The 14,991-nt window shown below is 47.3% G+C and overlaps 1 protein-coding gene across 2 annotated transcripts in view; it reads right to left on the bottom strand.

Annotated features, from left to right (window-relative positions):
- The window catches only part of GRIK4 (glutamate receptor, ionotropic, kainate 4), a 432,235-nt gene that overhangs the window by 325,222 nt on the left and 92,022 nt on the right, over window positions 1-14,991 (bottom strand). For both annotated transcript variants that reach the window (XM_011926979.1, XM_011926978.1), the window contains exon 2: window positions 11,478-11,609. In XM_011926979.1, coding sequence (XP_011782369.1) covers window positions 11,478-11,559 — 82 coding nt within the window. In that variant the 5' untranslated portion in view covers window positions 11,560-11,609. The remainder of the gene's footprint in view (window positions 1-11,477; window positions 11,610-14,991) is intronic.

Below are 14,991 nucleotides of genomic sequence, written 5' to 3'. Positions count from 1 at the left end.
CAAGAAAAAAACAACCCCATCAAAAAGTGGGCAAAGGATATGAATAGACACTTTGCAAAAGAAGACATTTATGCAGCCAACAAACATATGAAAAAAAGGCTCATCATCACTGATCATTAGATAAATCCAAATCAAATCCACAATGAGATACCATCTCATGCCAGTTAGAATGATGATCATTAAAAAGTCAGGAAACAACAGATGCTGGAGAGGATGTGGAGAAATAGTAATGCTTTTACACTGTTAGATGTGTAAATTAGTTCAACCATTGTGGCAGACAGTGTGGTGATTCCTCAAGGATCTAGAGCTAGAAATACCTTTTTTTTTTTTGAGATGGAGTCTCGCTCTGTCACCCAGGCTGGAGTGCAGTGGCGCAATCTCGACTCACTGCAAGCTCCGCCTCCCGGGTTCATGCCATTCTCCTGCCTCAGCCTTCCATGTAGCTGGGACTACAGGTGCCTGCCACCGTGCCCAGCTAACATTTTTGTATTTTTAGTAGAGACGGGGTTTCACCGTGTGAGCCAGGATGGTCTCAATCTCCTGACCTCATGATCTGCGCATCTCGGCCTCCCAAAGTGCTGGGATTACAGGCGGGAGCCACCGCGCCCAGCCTAGAAATACCTTTCGACCCAGCAATCCCATTACTGGGTATATACCCAAAAGATTATAAATCATTCTACTCTAAAGACACATGCACACATATGTTTATTGCAGCACTATTCACAATAGCAAAGACTTGGAACCAACCCAAATGCCCATTAATGATAGACTGGACAAAGAAAATGTGGCACATATATACCATCAAATACTATGCAGCCATAAAAAAGAATGAGTTCATGTCCTTTGCAGGAACATGAATGACGCTGGAAACCATCATTCTCAGCAAACTAACACAAGAACAGAAAACCAAACACCACATGTTCTCACTCATAAGTGGGAGTTGAACAATGAGAACATATAGGCACAGGAAGGGGAACATCAGAAACTGGGGCCTGTTGGGGGGTGGGGGACAAGGGGAGGGATAGCATTAGGAGAAATACCTAATGTAGATGACAGGCTGATGGGTGCAGCAAACCACCATGGCACATGTATACCTATGTAACAAACCTGCACATTCTGCACATGTATCCCAGAACTTAAAGTATAATAAAATTTAAAAAAAAGAAAAAGAAAAAGAAAGCAGAGAAGAAGGACAGAAAGTGTCAGGGGCAGAGCAGGGGCTAGAGGATGGTCAGGGCATGACCTGCATGACATGAGAAAGTGAACCACATAGATATCCAGGGGAATAGTGTTCCAGGCAGAGAGCACAACAGGTGCAAGGGCCCTGGGGCAGGAGCACACTTGGTGCATTTGAAGAAAAGCAAAGAAGCTGGTGGAGCTGGGGGTGGTGTGTGGCATGAATGAGAGGCAGGGTGGTAGGAAATGACAATAAAATTCACCGGAATAAAGGACAGTTCATGGATGGCCCTGTGGGCCACTGTGAAGACTTCATCTTTTATTCTGACATGGGAAGTCAGCGGAGGACTGGAGCAGTGGACTGACACAATCCAACTTATATCTTAAAAGAGTCATTTTTGCTGCCATTTTGACAATGAAAAGTGAGAGGGCAAGAAAGAGGCAAGGAAACTAACAGGAAAGGTTTGCAGTAATCCAGGGAGAAATAATACTGGCTTGGAAAAGGGAAGCACCTGCTGAGGTGGTGAGACGCAGTTGGGTTGTACTGGATATACTTGGAAGGCAGAGCCAACAGGACTGTTGATAGAGAGGGTGTGGGTATCAGAGAAAGATGAGACCAAGGATGACTCCAAGGTTTGGAGTCTATGTCCACAGAGGTAGAATGGCATTACCATTTATGAAATGGGTAGACATTAGGAGAAACAGGCATGGAGGGGAAAATCAAGAACTTGATTTTGGACATGCCAAATCTGAGTTTCTGTCAGATATCCCAGTGGGGATGAATCTGGAGTTTTGGAGAGGGGTCAGAGCTGGGGATGAGATTAGAGAGTCACAAGCATAACGATGCCTTTAAAGCCCTAAGACTGCATGAGATCATCAGGCAGTGGGCATGCACAGAGAAGAGGTTTAAGGACGGGGTCCTGAGGCATGTCCATCTTCAGAGATCAAGAGATGAGGAAGAACAAGCAAAGGAAACTGAGAAGGAATGGCCAGAAACAGGGCAAGAACAAGATGCGGCATGGTCTAGAAGCCAAGTGAAAAAGTGTTTCAAGGAAGAAGGAGGAAAAGACTACGTCAAATGCTGCTGCTAAGTCCAGTAAGATGGGGCCTGGGGATGGATCACAGGATTTAGCAATCTGGGCATCAATGCCCAGGGCTGAAAGTCTGGTTGGAGACGGTCCTATTGATAGGGAAAGAGAGGACAGGAAATGGAGACAGCTTGAATAGGCAATTATTTTACAGAGCTTTGCTGTAAAAGGAAGAAGAAAAATCGAGAGCCCACTGTAGAGGGACAGCAGCTAAGGAAGGTTTTTAAGAAGGGGGAATCATTCAGCTCCATCAGTCAATACCTGGGACAACTGCTCCTGTGTGGAGTCCACCGTGTTAAGAGGGTAGGAAAGACAGAGCTCTCTCCTCAGGATGCTCTTAGCCTCCCAGGGTAGACGGAATTCAAATAACGTTTCAAAAAATGCCTGTACAGAAACGGGGGGTAAGTGTCCAGAAAGAGTGCAACCCACACATGAGTGTGTGAACACACACACACCCACGCTTTGGAAGGGAAAGTTCCCTAGACAAGGTGGGGATTCTCATCTCCTAGAACAAGGTGAATTTAAAGCAGGGTTTAAAAAAAAGAGAAAAGACAAGATTTGGTGGAGGCAAGGGGAAGGGTGATCCAGGCAGGCAAAGGCTAGAGATGGAAACAGGCTGGCCCAGTAGTACTATCATCAATTACAGATGTCACTTTCATAGCACTTACTGTATGCCTGACACCATCCTAAGTGCTTCTATGCAGGAACTTACTGAATTCTTATAAAAGCATAAAACAGGGACTACTATTAGCCCATGTTATAGATGAAGAAATGGAGGCACTGAGAAATTATGTTATTGCCCAAGGTCATACAACTAGTAAAGGGTGGAGCTCAGATTCATATCCAAGCAGTCTGGTTCCAGAGCCCACGCTCCTGGTGTTAATACGCGCACTGTGCTGGAGCCTCCCGGGAGCCAGCTCCAGTGTTTCCCCACAACACATCTGACTCCATTCCTCAATCATATGAAAAGCCACTGAAGGAACCTGGGTGAGTCCGGGCGGAAGAGACTGAGAGGAGAGGGAGACATGGGGGACCCTCTTGTGGACTACCCTAGATGACCAGTCAAGCCCGTTCAGGCTGATTCACCACCTGAAACACAGGGAGTAACAGGAGTGTAAAGGGCTGGGGCTGACGTCTGCCCTGGGTTAGGGTTTCAGAGAGGTAAGCCTCTCTGAAATAAATTTCAATTATTTTCTTTCCTTTTTGTTTTCTTTTCTTTTTCTTCCTTTCTTTCTCTTTCTTTTCTTCCTCTTTCTCTCTTTCTTTCTTCCTTCCTTCCTTTCTTCCTTTTTCTTCCTTTCTTCTTTCTTCCTTCCTTTCTTTTTCTTTCATCTGCCTACCTCTGTCTGCCTACCTCTGTCTGCCTACCTCTTTCTCTGTCTACCTGTCTGCTTATCTACCTACCTACCTCTTTATCTACCTATCTATGTACTTATCTACCTACTTATCTATTATCTATCTATCTATCTATCTATCTATCTATCTATCTATCTATCTTTGAGATAGGGTCTCACTCTGTCACCCAGGATGGAGGGCAGTGGTGCTACCATAGCTCACTGCAGCCTCAAACACCTGAACTCAAGTGATCCTGCCATCTCAGCCTCCCAAGTAGCTGGGACTACAGACATCACGAACCATTTCTAAAGGGGTCATACTCAGATCGATAGAGTCTCAACTCCACAGACCCCCAGTCAGGGTTGAGCATTTGACTGAGTCACAGTACCTCTCGAGTCCAGCAGAGTGGCACTGTCTGCCCAGCTAGAGGACTGTGTTTGCCATTGCGTGTGCATTTGAACCTGACTGGTCAGTGTCCTCTCCACAACACCCCTCATCAGTGTGGGTTTAATGGGCTTTGCTGGCTGGGTCCACCACAAGCTGCCCAGGCACCATATCTCAGCTCAATGGGAGGAAACACACACCAATGGGACATGGAGGGGCTGCTGGGCAGCCTGACAGCTGTCTGCAGCACCCTGCCGTCCATACCACCCCCCACAGCCGAGCCCCAGCCCCCGTAAAGCCGATAGGGAACGTGTGCCTGTTTATCCAGACTAATGAGAGCTAAGTGTGACCACTGTCTTGCCTGCTGACGAGCCGCGAGGCTGTGAGTGGGATGTGCTGGCTCTGGCGATGCACATGCACGCGTCCCACCCACGCAGGCACTCGGCTGAGGTCTAGCAGCAGCTTCCACATTGCCTGTGCTTCTTCAGCTCCGCCATCAGTGGCCACGGGGAGGAAGGAAGCACCCAGACAGCCCAGGTCTACATCAACAGAACAAAAGAACTAGCAGGGTTCTTATGTTCTCCTACCTGGTTTATCCAAAGGATTGGAGCCAAATGGGGTCATGGCTTAGATTAGGCAGATGGTTGCCTCAATTCTAAGCTCTTGTTAATGGTTATTAATGAGGACACAATGATAATGAAATGCCTCCCTATGAGAGGATGAGAAGAGACCAAAAGTGAAAAGATTGTATCACGAAATCCCAGACTGAAGGGGGTCTTAGAGGTAACAGGTCCAATACCACATTTGAGGCTGAAATCCCTGTCCAACCTATCTGTGGCCACCTCTGGGTATAGGGACCTTGGTATCCAGAAAAGCCCATTCCATGTGCCTGGAAAACACTTTTTTACATGGAATCAAAACCTCTTTCCATAATTTCCAGTCCCAACACCCCCACCCCCACCAAAATAGAGCTTGCTAGTGACTCACTCCACATCCCAAGACTTTTTGTAAATGACTTCACAGAGTTGGAGACAGGTTTTTGAAATTCTGATGAAATATCACCATCACTCTTTCAATACGATGTTCATCCCTGTAGAATCCAACACTGCCAGTCAGGTCCACTGGCCACACTGCTCGATCCAACCGAATAGATACCATCAGCCCATAATATTCGTTGAAAACCTGGAGACACTCAGGCCATTCTAGCACAAATGAACACAGGCAGCCACATACCAAAATGATATGGAAATCAGCTGTTACCTAAGACTTCAGATAGGGAACAATAGCCTCATCCCTTCATGTCTGATACTTCTGCCAGTGATCAATCCCAATATGCTTAAGAAAACAAAATAGAGAAACAAGACTTACTAACGCTCGCTGCCATTACCTATGTGCTTTTTCTCTTTAGCTTGGCCTTATTTTGTGAGTCCCCAGGCATCGGCACACTGGCCCCTGGTGGCATTCGGATCTCATGCATTGAGAACACACTGCCAGCAGGCTATTGAGGACCCTGCCCCAATGCTGTCCTCAGATGCTTCTGAGTCCATCTCCTTTGATGTGACTACTCTTCCTGACCTGTGCAAGCTTGGGGAAGTCACAACCCTGGGCGCCTCAGGCTCCTCCACAAGATGGGCACCTCGACCTGCCTTGCAGATCACTGGGGAAACTGAATTAACATGTGTAAGAACACGTTATTCACCACAAACCACGGCACGAATGTCACCCAGGTGGTTGGGAGTGAGGAGTCCTGGCACTGCCAAAAGGCCATTCACCAATTCATTTCACCTTTTGGGACCCCGGGATTTCTTATCTGTAAAATGGAACATCTAGGCCTAATTCATCTCTAACTTCTCAGCAGAAGAGATTATGGATGAAGTTACAGTGCACAATGGGTTTTGGAAAGGGCAAAAGAGAGAACAAACATCCCAAAAGCACCCTGTGTGGTGCTCCTGAAGACCAAGGGAAGACGGATGACACAACAGCATGCCAGCCTGGGTATCTCTCTCACTACAGCCACACCTCCCTCAGCCACCCCAAAACGTGTTGGTGGCAGGGGAGGAGCAAGGAGGAGAGGAGAGATAGCCTTACATAAGCACAAGTGTGTGCAGACACACACGCAGACTTTTTTTTCTTTTGGTAAAATATTTACTCTCCTAATTATATATTTTATAGGCTGACAATAACATTGGTTGGTATTTTTAAACCTTGACCGATTCCTGGGGGAAGAGAAGTTTGCAAACTGACAGGTCAACTCAAAATTCAAAACTTGCCACAGTGAATTCATTGAGCAAACATTTACTAAGCCCACTACAGTGGGCCAAGCACTGTGCTAGACTCTGGAAATACAGACATGAATAAGAAAGACACGGCCTCCCTAAGGTGCTTACCAGGGGAGAGACTTATGTCCTAGAAATCCTTCTATATTCCCCCTCTAGGTGACAGATGAAGGAGAAAGTCATCAATTTCTATTTGTCACTAACGTGAAAGACCAATTGATTGTCTATATGGGTGACTCAATTTGGAAACGAGATGAAAAGTTGCATGCTGATCAACATTTCATAAATCAAATCACGTGCTAACATTATGAGAGGAGCCCACTACTCAAACAAACCCATGGTGAATCCTCTACAAACAAGGCAAAGAATTCAGCTGGTATATTTGAATCTCGGTGAAACAGATATATTTAATACACAGCATAACAGGATAAGAAACTGGTGTTTTTTTATCCTTTCCCCTTGTCTCCCCCAATTCTCCTATTATCTTTATCTTTATAACATTTCAATGTTCTATGTTGAACATTCTCTGTACAGAATTGGAGCTCATTGGGGGGAAACCAACTAAGTAAAAAATTACAGTTGTAAAGTGCCTGGGGGGGTCCTCATAAGACAGAGAGTCAAATAAATCCAAGTTCTTGCTGCTTTACCACACAGGAAAACCTTAAACCAGAGAGATTCAATTGCTACAATTACCTGCTGATGTGTCTAATACACCCATGCTGAGCAGAACTTCCCTTGCCACCTGGACTGAGCCCTGAAATCCCCATGCCTCAGTTTCCTCATCTCTCAACTAGACTTTGTGCCCTTTAAGAAATGCTTTGGAGGTAAAAAGTGTCAAAAAAGAGCAAGAAAGTATATCAGCAATGATGATTCCATCTTTCAGCTCCTTACCAGCAGAACACAATATATTTAATGTGATGGCTGTGATAATGAGATATCCCAAATGCTTCCAGGGGTTCATCAGCTCTAGAAGAGCAGGAAGAGACAGCGTTGGAGACAGGTTCAAATTTCAGTAGCTATGTGACCTTAGATTTGTTATTTAAATTCTTTGAGTCTCCGTTTCTTCATCTATAACAGGGGATTGTTTGTTCCAATGAGACTGGCTGAGATAAGGGGAATACTTAGCCCAGTGCCAGGCAAAGAATGGGAGTTATTATTTTGGCTATTATTGTGTAGCACTGCATCCTCAGTGCTTGGCACATAGCATTCAATAAATATTTGTTGAGTTAATGAATGAATGAATAATTGTACCACTGAGTTTATTATTACTGCCAAAGCTTTCATTAGAACCCAACCAGGATCTTCAGCCCATTCCTATTCTTTTTTAAGTAAGAGAGGTAGATGAACATTTTCTTCTTTTCCTCTTTCTCCTTTCTCTTCTACTTTCTCCAATAAGTTTACCTCTTTATGCATAGGTAAGACAGTGCCATTTAAAACAATGGTACCAAACATGTTATTGGAAAACCCAGTCTTGCAAGGACCATGGATTCATCTATCCATCACATTCATTGAGCTGGAGCCATACACTTCTCTGTATCATGTGTTGGGCCCTTGTGTTAGGGGGTCACTCTCCCATGGAGTTCAGAGTCTAGTGGGAAAGTGCTATAATCTTTAGAATATAACATGGCAAGTGCTGGAACAGATGTTATGTGCTGGAGGAATGGGGCAACGGTAGGAAAAAGATTAATTCTCCCTCTTATGGACAGGATGATAACGGGAAAGGACTTTGCAGAGGAAGAGCCATTTAAGCTGATGGTGATGGAGGAGGAAGACAAAGAAAAAGAAGAGGAGTAGAAGGAGGAGTTGGATTTGTTTTCCAGACAGAGAAGATGGAATGGGAGGAAGAGCACTATAGGGATAGCAAGGGAATAGGTAAAGCTGAGAGTAAATCTTCCTGGCATATTTGGCTCACAGGGAATGGTTTAGTGTAGCTAAAATACAGAGCCAAGGAAGGAGTAACAACAGAGCCAAGGAAGGAGTAACAAGAGATAGGCTTGGAGCCTAGCATTCATTCAGTTAACAAATACTTAATGAGTCCCGAGGTGTTAGGGGCAAGGGTAACACATTTGCTAATGTCTGAAATGTTTTCTGAACAGGAATGGAGAAAACTGTAGGAGAATATAACCTTCACATACTGTTGAAGGTGATTCTGCCTCTCAGAAGCTAAGGGAGGCCATGGGTGCATGGAAAAGAGAGCACTGGAAGAGGAGTCAAGGATGCCAGCACCACTGCCAGCTGCCACTACCCAGGCCCCTACTTGCCAGGCGACCTTGGCCAAACCACCACCCGCTGCAGCCCTGTTTCCTTATTTGCAAGATGAGCAGGTTAGATACTGAATCCTTATAGTCCCTTCTGAATCTAAGAATGACAATGCTTTCTGGTCTCTTTAAGTACTGAAGGGGGCGCAAAGATGGGGTGGGGTCTTCTCAGGGCATTTATTAACTTGTAGCTCCACAGTCATCACTCGGAGGACCCAGAGGGACAGAAGCAAAATCAGAAAACATTTTCAGAAGATAGATGACGGAAGGGGTTGACATATGTGTGAGAGTTTGGGGAATTTATGCAGCCAGCCTCACAGCCATAAATAAAATCCTTTTCTTTTACCCAAAACCTCATTCGAGGGGTAAACACCAAACACTGTAATAGACAATTTGGCTGTATCTCCTGCCCTGTGCCTCACTTGAATGAAAAACAGCCGTCACAAGGCAGGGTAATGGGTTCAGCTGCCTCTTTCCAAACATCCATATTGTCACCAGCAGACAAGTGGGGCTGAGGATGGAGCAAACAGGGCGATTTATCTCTCAGATTCCTGGTCTCTTCATGCAGCCCCATTTGGAGAGCCACGCATTCTGAGGCTGGGGTTGGGGAAAATCCCAGAAAAACCCAAATGCAAAGAAAAGTGACCCAAGGGGAAGGCGAGAGGCGCAGCAGCCCCTTCCCTTCCCATAAGCCTCTCAAGGACCCCAGAGACCCCATCACAGTTAACGCCAGCCCAGCCCATCTGCGTGCAAGGCTGCCTGCTGCTCAGCACAGCTACTTGTGTTTTCTTGACCCACTTCTCTTCCCATCCCTGCCCTACTCCACATCCCCTCTGGAGTCCACGTAATTAGCAACTTTCCATCCACAAGGATTGGGAGACTTTTGAAAAGCTCCTGGCACTCAGGCTAACCAAGGAGACAGGAAGAACGGGTCCTGGCACTGCTGTTTGCATTTTTCTTTTCTTCTCTTTCTGTTGGCTTAACTCTGCTTCCTGGCCTCTGCAGGAGATTAGGCCCAGTTTCACCTTGCCAGCCAGCAGTGCCCCTGGCTGGAAAGTGGCTGGAAGTGGCCTAGCATGAACCAAAACTGAGGGCCAGCAGTCTTGAAAGAACTGAACAAGCATTGTTCAGAGCATGGGTTTGGGAGCACGAGGGGTCCCTTTGAAGCCCTCTGTTGTGGCAGCCAAGAGAGGGACCTGTCAGCTCCGCTTTCTGCTTCCCTCTCGGAGCACAAGTGTAGGGAGAGGCGAGGCCATGAGGCGCTGCCGATTCTGCCTCAATTCCTTTCCGCTTCCCATTAGCGACAAATGGAAATTGATGGGTTGCTGCTTTATTCACTCATTTAGAGGGGGAGAAAACCTCACAGTAAACGCTGAATAACTATAGGCATCATATAAATTAAACATCTTAAGGATACAAACCGTTTTGCATTGCTGCTAAGCAGAATTGAATTAGGTTTTGAAGTTTCTGTAAAAATGAATAGAGAAGAGGGAAGGAAAATTTTGTTTTTTAATTTATTTTTTTTAAGCATGCAGAGCAGTGTGTTGAGGGCAGGGTGAGGGGGAGAACTGAGTCACCTGTCCACGTTTCTGATTCCAATCAGCTCCTCTGCATTTGCATGAAAAACTGTGCCCGTAAGGTAAAACGGAGCAGCTCACAAAGCTGCAGGCTGGGCTTCTGGCCTGTGATACCCGGCCTAGCCAGGTCTCGATGGCTCGCCCACCTCTGCCCACACCATGGCCTCCTGACCATCACCAGCACAATGACCTGAATGCAGCTAGAGGAATTTGGGAGCTTTAAGTCAACTCCCTGAGATTCAGCATCATGCCATCTTTGCTCTAAGTCAGCCTCTAACGCTTTCAGACTCCGACTTAAGATCTAGATTCCTGCCTTTTCTCCCAACCCCACCCCTATCCCCATCCACAGTGTGGGAAGAGGGGCCTCGTGTGGTTATCCCTTGGGGTAACCTGCCTGGCATTTGAGTTCCTCTAGGGCTGTCACTTAACTCTACCCCTGGGGCCCTGCTGTTGGATGGGTCGCCTGGTGGCCATCAACCTACCTTTCTGGGTTTGTCACTGCTGTGCTCCACCCACCTGTCCATACTAACCCCCATCCCTCCATGAACACACAGACACCCCTGATCCCCAACACCCCACATCTGTCCTAATTCCATGGGTTCTCTGTTGCTGGGCCATCAGATGACCACGCTGTGCTTGCCGGACTGAACTGTGTCCTTGTCCCTGTGGCTGGCTGTGTCCACAGGACCCAGGATCTGGAGAGCCTCAACCTGCAGTTGACAAGGCTTGTTCAGTCCTGGCAGGGAGCAGGCACCCAACTTCCCAGGCCCGCCCCTCCAGGGATGGGGTGCTGAGGGCTCAATGCAAGCCCGCCTGCCCACACCTAGAGTGGGCGTCCCACAGCAACAAGGCAAGGGAGAGACTCACATGACCCTGCCCTCCCTCTCAGAGCCAGGCCACGGCAAGCAGATCCAATGTCAAGGGCCCTTCCAAGCAGCCAGGCCACCCCAGCAGACTCCTGGCTTCTTCCAAGTTGTGGACATAGCATGCTCCCCAGGAAGCCTTCTTGGACTGACCACAGGAAAGAAGGGACCTCTTCTCCCATCTCCAGCCCTAGATTTGGAATCCCCATGGCCATCCTCACCCTCCTTCTTCCCCAACAGCTGCCTCTTAACCAGCTAGGCTGAACCTACATTGACTGCACCAGGAAGTTATCAGCATCTTTATTCTAGTGGCCAGGAAGCCGGGAGGTTGACCAGATCTGAGTGGTCATCTGTCAGCTGCCTCCACCCCCACCACCTGCATCTTCACCCCAGCCACACTCAGGGAAGGCACAGTGCACAGGCTGGGCGGCTTCCCCAGGTCCTGTGCAGCACTCTCATGTCCCTTGTGCACACCTGGCATAGTGGATGGGGGCACTGCCCTGAGCCAGACCACACTTACCAATCCTCAAGGAGTGCGGGCTGCAGGCGACCATCACGAGCCACGCAGGAAGCAGCACCAAAGGCGCCGAGACGCGGGGCATCTTCTATGAATCCTCATGGAGCCCCCTGCTGGCCTGGGCATGACATAACTCTGCGAGAGAGGGGGTGGGGGGGGAACGTGAGTCCCAGGCTCCAGCTAGGCAGCTGCCCCACCATCCCAGTGACCCCCAGCTACCAGGGAAAGTCATGGAGCCAGAGAGGCCCCTTTGTCTTTCCTCCCTACACACTGGGCTCAAAGAAGGCTCAGGTTCTAACTTCAGCTCTGTGATTGACATGGGGCAGGTTGCTGTAACTGTGGTTGGATGATTCACGGCGTGCCATTAGAAATGAAGAACCTCATCTGCTCTCAACAAGGCACAGTGGCTCACGCCTGTAACCCCAGTACTTTGGGAGGCCAAGGTGGGTGGATCACTTGAGGCCAGGAGTTCGAGACCAGCCTGGCCAACATGGCAAACCCCGTCTCTACTAAAAATACAAAAATTAGGTGGGCGGGGTGGTGCACGCCTGTAATCCCAGCTACTCGGAATGCTGAGGCACAGACTCAAACACAGGAGGCAGAGGTTGCAGCGAGCTAAGGTCGCGCTATTCGCCATTGCACTCCAGCCTGGTCGACAAAGTGAGCCTTTATCTCAAACAAACAAACAAAACCTCATCTGCTCTTAAGGAATTGGAGCCATGGGTGAGCAGAAGAGGAAGGGATGGGAGAGATGGGAGGGTTACTCCATTGCCCCAAATGCAGCACAGGCACTGCACACTGAGGAGGGGTGTGAGAGGGAACTGGGTTCAAGGCCAGCTCCTCTAATTGCCAGTTGTGTGGCCTTCATGAGGGCCCCTCTGTGTCTCGGCTCAGTATCCTCACATGTAAAAGTGGTATAACAACCCCTCCTGGTGGAGTTGAACTAAAGAAGAATCAAGGTAACATCGGAGAAGCCACCATGCTCAGGGTCTGGCCTAAATGAGGTGCTACACAAATGTCAGGTCCTCCCTGGCCCAGATGGGAGAGGTCCGTTCCCAGTGAATATGGAGGGGAGACACACATCTCCCAGGTTATCAGCTGCTTTCCACATCTGCTCCACTACCCCTGAAAACCAGCCCCATCCCCATCCTCTACCAATCCCTCTCCTCCTTCCTGAGGTGGGTGAGCCTCTGATGTCAAATCCAGAACCTTACAGGGGCTGCCTCTCCCCAAGGCAGCCCATGCCTTGGCCCCCACTGAGACCCAGAGTCTGCTATGACCAGCTCTGCTTGCTTCACTGGGGTGAGGGTGCGGCTGATGAGCACCTGGATATGCTAATCCCAGGTGCCTGGGTTGGGAGAGTAGCATTAACATGTTTCCACCGGGCGCGGTGGCTCACACCTGTAATCCTAGCACTTTGGGAGGCCAAGGCGGGCGGATCACGAAGTCAGGAGATGGAGACCATCCTGGCTAACACGGTGAAACCCCATCTCCACCAAAAATACAAAAAATTAGCTGGGCGTGGTGGCGGGCACCTGTAGTCCCAGCTACTTGGGAGGCTGAGGCAGGAGAATGGCATGAACCGGGGAGGTGGAGCTTGCAGTGGGCCAAGATCGTGCCACTGCACTACAGCCTGGGCGACAGAGTGAGACTCTGTCTCAAAAAAAAAAAAAAAAAGTTTCATCCTCCATCCCCTAGACAAACAATCCAATAGGAAAATGGGCAAAGGCTTGAACAGACACTTTACTAAAGAAGATATCCAAATGGCTTACAAACATTTGAAAAGGTGCTCATCCTCATTAAGCCTCAAGAAAATGAAATTTTAAACCACAATAATATAACCACTGTACACTCACCATAATGATTAAAAAAAAAAAAAAGACAACAGTAAGTGTTAGCAAGGATGTGGAAAAACTGGAACTCTTATGCAGTGTTAGTAGGAGTGTAAATTGAAATAAGTACTTTGAAAACTGGTCTACTAGAGCTTTACATCTAGCCTAATGACCTACTAACTCCATTCCTAGGTATATATCAAGCAGAAATGCAGGTATATGATCACCAAAGCCATGCACTAGAATGTCCATAACAGCACTCTGGTGGTTTCCAGTTTCCCCAAACCGGAAACTACCCAAATATCCAGCAGCACGATGGAGAAATATATTGTATATGCACACAGTGGAATGTTATACAGAAATGAAAATGAATAATCAACAACTACATGCAACAGCATGGATGAATGTCATAAATATAAGATTTAGCAAAAAAGACTGGTACAAAAGATTACACATTCTAGAGACAGAATAATTCTGTCTATATAAAGTGTAAAAATAGACCAAACCACTCTGTGCTGTTGGAAGTCCAGTTTCATGGTTAGGGTGGTGACTGGCAGGGGACAGGAGGGGACTCACCGGTGCTGGTGATGTTCTCTGGTTTTCATGCTGAGTGTTGGTTACAGAGCTGTGTTCACTTTGTGAAAGCTCACTGAGCTATAAACTTATGATGTGTGCACTTTTCCTTATGTGTGTCAAGCCTCAGAAAAAAATTTTGTTCAGAGACACCCCACCTCCCCCAGCATACTCAACATTTCATCTACACTCAGAGCCTTGTCACTTCCTGTGCATAGGGCATCCCTTCTGCCCAAAGAACACCCCTCTGCTCGCCCCTGCCATGGCCAGAATGGGGCCTCTCTGTGAGCCATCAGCACCCTGGCACGACTCTGAGAGCAGCACTTTTCCTGCCACTGCTGTTGTCTTTATGCGTCTACGCCTAGGATCAGTACGTGCTCCTTAAGGGAAAGGACTGTGTCCAAGTTCCTGTTGCATCCCCAGAGTCTATTTATACATAATAGGTGCATAGCACATATTTGTTCAATGAATGGAAGGAAGGCCTCAAGCAATCGCCTGCTAGGGGTAGACAGAGGAAGATAAAGAGTAAAGGATGGGGGTGAAGGCAACTCTGCTGTTGGCAAATCAGGCCAAGAATCTTTGTTCTTTAATTCATGGGTGTTGGTGCAGGAATAGATTAAAGCAAACACAGTCTCAGGAGAAGCTAGACATTCTTACTCATTATGGATAAAGTTGATTATTCAGTGATTTTATGTCTCCTTACTAGAATTTTAGCTCAACAGAGGTGGGGCAAGGACAGGAATCTTGTTTGGACTATATCCCTAGGGCCTAGAACAGTGCCTGGTATATTATACAGCCTTAGTAAATATTTGTTGAGTGGATAAATGAATGAACAAGGAGAAAAAAACTGTAATAATCTGATTAGGCTATATAAAAGTACTACTAAATACAATCACTTACCTCAAATGCCTTCCATTTATGCCTGATCAGCATGCTGCACCATAATTATTATGCAGACTGCTAAACAGGTGTCAGATTACCCTGTGTAAATTGTATCTGATGACAGAACTACACTCAGTTCAGTTCGTGCAGGCCTGAGGAACTGAGTGTAGCTGCTCACGGCCCCAAACACTGGTGGATCCTGGAAACTACTTTTTTTTTTTTTTTTTTTT

This window comes from Colobus angolensis, unplaced genomic scaffold (assembly GCF_000951035.1).
Source record: "Colobus angolensis palliatus isolate OR3802 unplaced genomic scaffold, Cang.pa_1.0 Scaffold7, whole genome shotgun sequence".
Lineage (NCBI taxonomy): Eukaryota > Metazoa > Chordata > Mammalia > Primates > Cercopithecidae > Colobus > Colobus angolensis.
The sequence above is the reverse complement of the archived record's forward strand: the minus strand, read 5'-3'. Positions and strand labels throughout refer to the sequence as shown.